General features: G+C 41.0%; 1 protein-coding gene across 1 annotated transcript; it reads right to left on the bottom strand.

Moving 5' to 3' along the window:
• Window positions 1–1426: 1426 nt before the first annotated feature.
• LOC135611576 (protein COFACTOR ASSEMBLY OF COMPLEX C SUBUNIT B CCB2, chloroplastic-like) lies at window positions 1427–2230 on the bottom strand. Its single transcript, XM_065107213.1, has 3 exons — window positions 1893–2230; window positions 1691–1803; window positions 1427–1600 (listed from the first exon to the last, which is right to left on the bottom strand). Exons 1-3 carry the CDS (start codon window positions 2155–2157, stop codon window positions 1427–1429), a joined length of 552 nt encoding a protein of 183 aa, XP_064963285.1. The 5' UTR covers window positions 2158–2230.
• Window positions 2231–3251: the final 1021 nt, after the last annotated feature.

Raw genomic sequence — 3251 nt, 5'->3', positions numbered from 1 at the left:
CATTGGAAAGCATACACCTAATCCTTTCTTCAATGGTTCTATTCATCCTTTCTGCCACACCGTTCTGTTGAGGAGTTTTAGGAACTATTTTCTCAAGCTTGATTCTATGGGACCTGCAATAATTCTCAAAATGACCCCTGTACTCGCCACCATTATCTGATCGAATACACTTTAGCTTTCTGCCAGTTTCTCTTTCAACACTGACATGAAACTCCTTAAAAACATCGAGTACTTGGTCTTTAGATTTCAAAACAAAAGCCCACACTTTTCTAGAATGGTCATCAATAAAAGTAACAAAATAAAGAGCACCTCCAAGAGTTCTAGTTTGTATAGTACAAACATCAGTATGAACTAAATCAATAACATTTGATCTTCTAGATGATGGATATGTTTGAAATGCAACTCTATGTGTTTTTCCAACTAAACAATGATCATAAGATTTAAGAGATGTACCTTGCAACTCTGGTAAGAACTGCTTTATAGCAAGAGTTTGAAGTCCCTTCTCATTGATATGACCAAGCTTCTTGTGCCAAATATCTATATTTTCACCTTTTTGAATTGCATTAATCTCTCCTTTTTGTAGCTTAGCTTTCATCACAAACAATAGTGATATTACCTTCAGCGGCAACTGTATTGGTATCTTTCTCATTTTTCTTCATTTCATTATGTTCTCGCTTCCAAAACCTACACTCTTTCTTCATGTGACCTAGCCTGTTACAGTGGAAACATTTGATATCTCTTCTAGACTTGAATCTTCCTCTATAACCATGTGGATTTCTACTATGACTTCTTCCACGTCTTTCTTATTTTTCAGTAACAAATACCCCAAAAGAAGATTCACCCTGTTCTTTCCTTCTAGCATCTTCATTTAGCAAACTGTCTTTAACCATATCTATAGTTAGAGTCCCCTTTAGCGTGGAATTGCAAATAGTCATCACATATGTTTCCCAACTTGGTATCCAAATGTAAATGTCAACTAGCATGGCATAAACAATAGAGCAAATAATCAATCACATAGTGAGACCAAATCTTTTAACGTGGTAAACCCAATATGGGAAAAACCACGGGACCGTAATCCACCTCAAACTTCCACTATCAATAGTAATGATAACATATTTACAATAGGTCTTCTCTAGAATAATCAGAGGATCACAATAACATCAAGATCATAGATCTTAGCTCTAACATATCATATGGGATGGATCTCCTCAAAAGAGAATTCTAGGTCTCACAGAGTTGATATAGCAGAAAAAATACCTTAGAGAAGGTAAACTGTAGATCAACACCGTTAGGATTGTAGAGTTTGCTGCAAGGATTCTCCACATAAAATTTGGGCCGAAACTGACAACGTTTAGCCATCGATCATCAAACAAAAAACTCAGAACCTAATCTTTCTCTCTCTTCTTTTCTTTGTGCGCTGCGCACTCTAATCTTTTTTTCTCACATTTTGCCCCCCACACCACCCCCTTTTTTTTTTTTTTTTTTTTTTCTCTCTCTCTCTCTCTCTCTCTTTAATTTCTTTGATTTGGGCTGGACCCAACACAAGATAAGGGAGGGCGGTCGAGAAGGCGGCCAAACACATCCCAAGAGCCTCGGTCCTCTTGATAGATAAATAAAAAGGTCAAATTCTCCGAAGCAAATTGCTGTAAGTTGAACCCAATTCAAGAAAACCAAAGGCAGATCGAATCACCAGCTGAGCGGGAGTAGCGGGGGAGGCGGAAAAGACGTGGTTGAGTATGATTAGGAATCCGAAGGCGATTCCAATGTACCTCGGAAGGTAGGACTCATCAAGACCCGGAATCCCTGCGATGCGCATCCAAGAATGATCAACGAAAATGCAGGAGGCTGCAAGCAGAGGCATAGAAAATGGATGGGGACAGAGGAGGGGTGACCAAAAGTGAAGCGGAGGACGGAAACGTCGAGCTCTTGCTGCTGCTGCTGCTGCTGCCGAGGGTTGGAATCTTGGGCTGCGACAGTGAAGAGGCGGCAGCGGTCTGGGGTTCTCGCGAGGCGGAGGAGTAGGGAGGGAGGAAGGCTTGTCGACGGACGAAGAGGCGGCAAGCGGCTAATGGCGAGGCCTTCGCGAGCATCCTGGTTCTTGAATTGGAGCAACCACTTGGAGCCGCCGAAGACCGACACCGCGCACCCACTCGCCATCGGTCTCTTCCTCTGCCGCCCCTGTCGACCGCACTCGGTTACAACGGTGCGCTCTGGATAAGTAATTAAGCGTCTCTTGTCAAAACATTGAGGTCCGTTTTAAGCCCACAGAGAGATCCAATTGGTACAGTGCGAACTTTATTTCTTGGCACAGTTTAGCACCATTTAGAAGTTGGACCTCCTCAAATTCACTTTGACGATTGAAACAAATCGCTTTAGTCCCAACAGTATTTCAATCATCGAGGTTTGATTGGATTATTAGTTGATAAGAAATCTGACATATGAATGTCACATCATCGTTAGCACTATACAAACTTCGATGCCACTAACTCGACACGTACGTCGAATGTCCTACACACATAAGCATGTTAATAGTAATGTAATGACGGTTCGATAAAATATAAAGAACAATATATATATATATATATATATATATATATATATATATATATTGAGGAGTTTAAAATTATTTAAAGTCAACTCTCGTGGGTGAGAAGCTGGTTCGAGGAGTCAACTCGGTGACTCGCGGAGCACCTTGCTGTGTAAATCATCAACCATCTTCCCAATAGCAAAGTTGCCTCCTGACTGCAATCGGTTCTGCCATGGCGAGTGCAGGTGGGAAGCTCACCTTCTTAAACGCAACACTCTTAACGTTTTCCCTTGTCACGCCCCAGTCTCGTTTGAGCGCGGTGTCCCGTCGTCCAAGATCGGCGTGCTCGCCTCCAACAGCTCGGTCACTCGTTCATTGGTAATCAGCTCCACGTCCATTGCCTTTGGGTCCTCATCATCTGCTATCTTCAACTTTCCATAATGGATGCAAACAGATGGGCATGCAGTATTTGATCGAAGTCGACCGCATCCGGTGGTTACCGGATCCTGTTGGGGTCGCCGATCAAGCGGAAGAAATGGGAGAGAATAATAAGTTTAATTCAAGTAATTGAGATTAAGAATAAAATAAAAGATAAAATTTTACATTAAAATAAATATATGAGAGTGATAAGATTTATTGGAATATGGTATATTTTTTATTATGTAAAAAATTATACTTTATCTTTTAACTAATATAAATCGATGCTTTTAAATTAGAAGCATTG

This window comes from Musa acuminata, chromosome BXJ2-5 (genome assembly GCF_036884655.1).
Source record: "Musa acuminata AAA Group cultivar baxijiao chromosome BXJ2-5, Cavendish_Baxijiao_AAA, whole genome shotgun sequence".
Classification (NCBI taxonomy): Eukaryota; Viridiplantae; Streptophyta; class Magnoliopsida; order Zingiberales; family Musaceae; genus Musa; species Musa acuminata.
The sequence above is the reverse complement of the archived record's forward strand: the minus strand, read 5'-3'. Positions and strand labels throughout refer to the sequence as shown.

Bases quoted from the DNA above. Each gene is read 5' to 3' on its own strand.
- LOC135611576 (XM_065107213.1), bottom strand. From the start codon at position 2,157: ATGGCGAGTGGGTGCGCGGTGTCGGTCTTCGGCGGCTCCAAGTGGTTG. The intron at 1,804-1,892 runs GTCACCCCTCCT...TGCGCATCGCAG, and splicing joins CGTCCTCCGCTTCACTTTTG to GGATTCCGGGTCTTGATGAG. The intron at 1,601-1,690 runs GTGATTCGATCT...TTATCTATCAAG, and splicing joins CCGCTACTCCCGCTCAGCTG to AGGACCGAGGCTCTTGGGAT.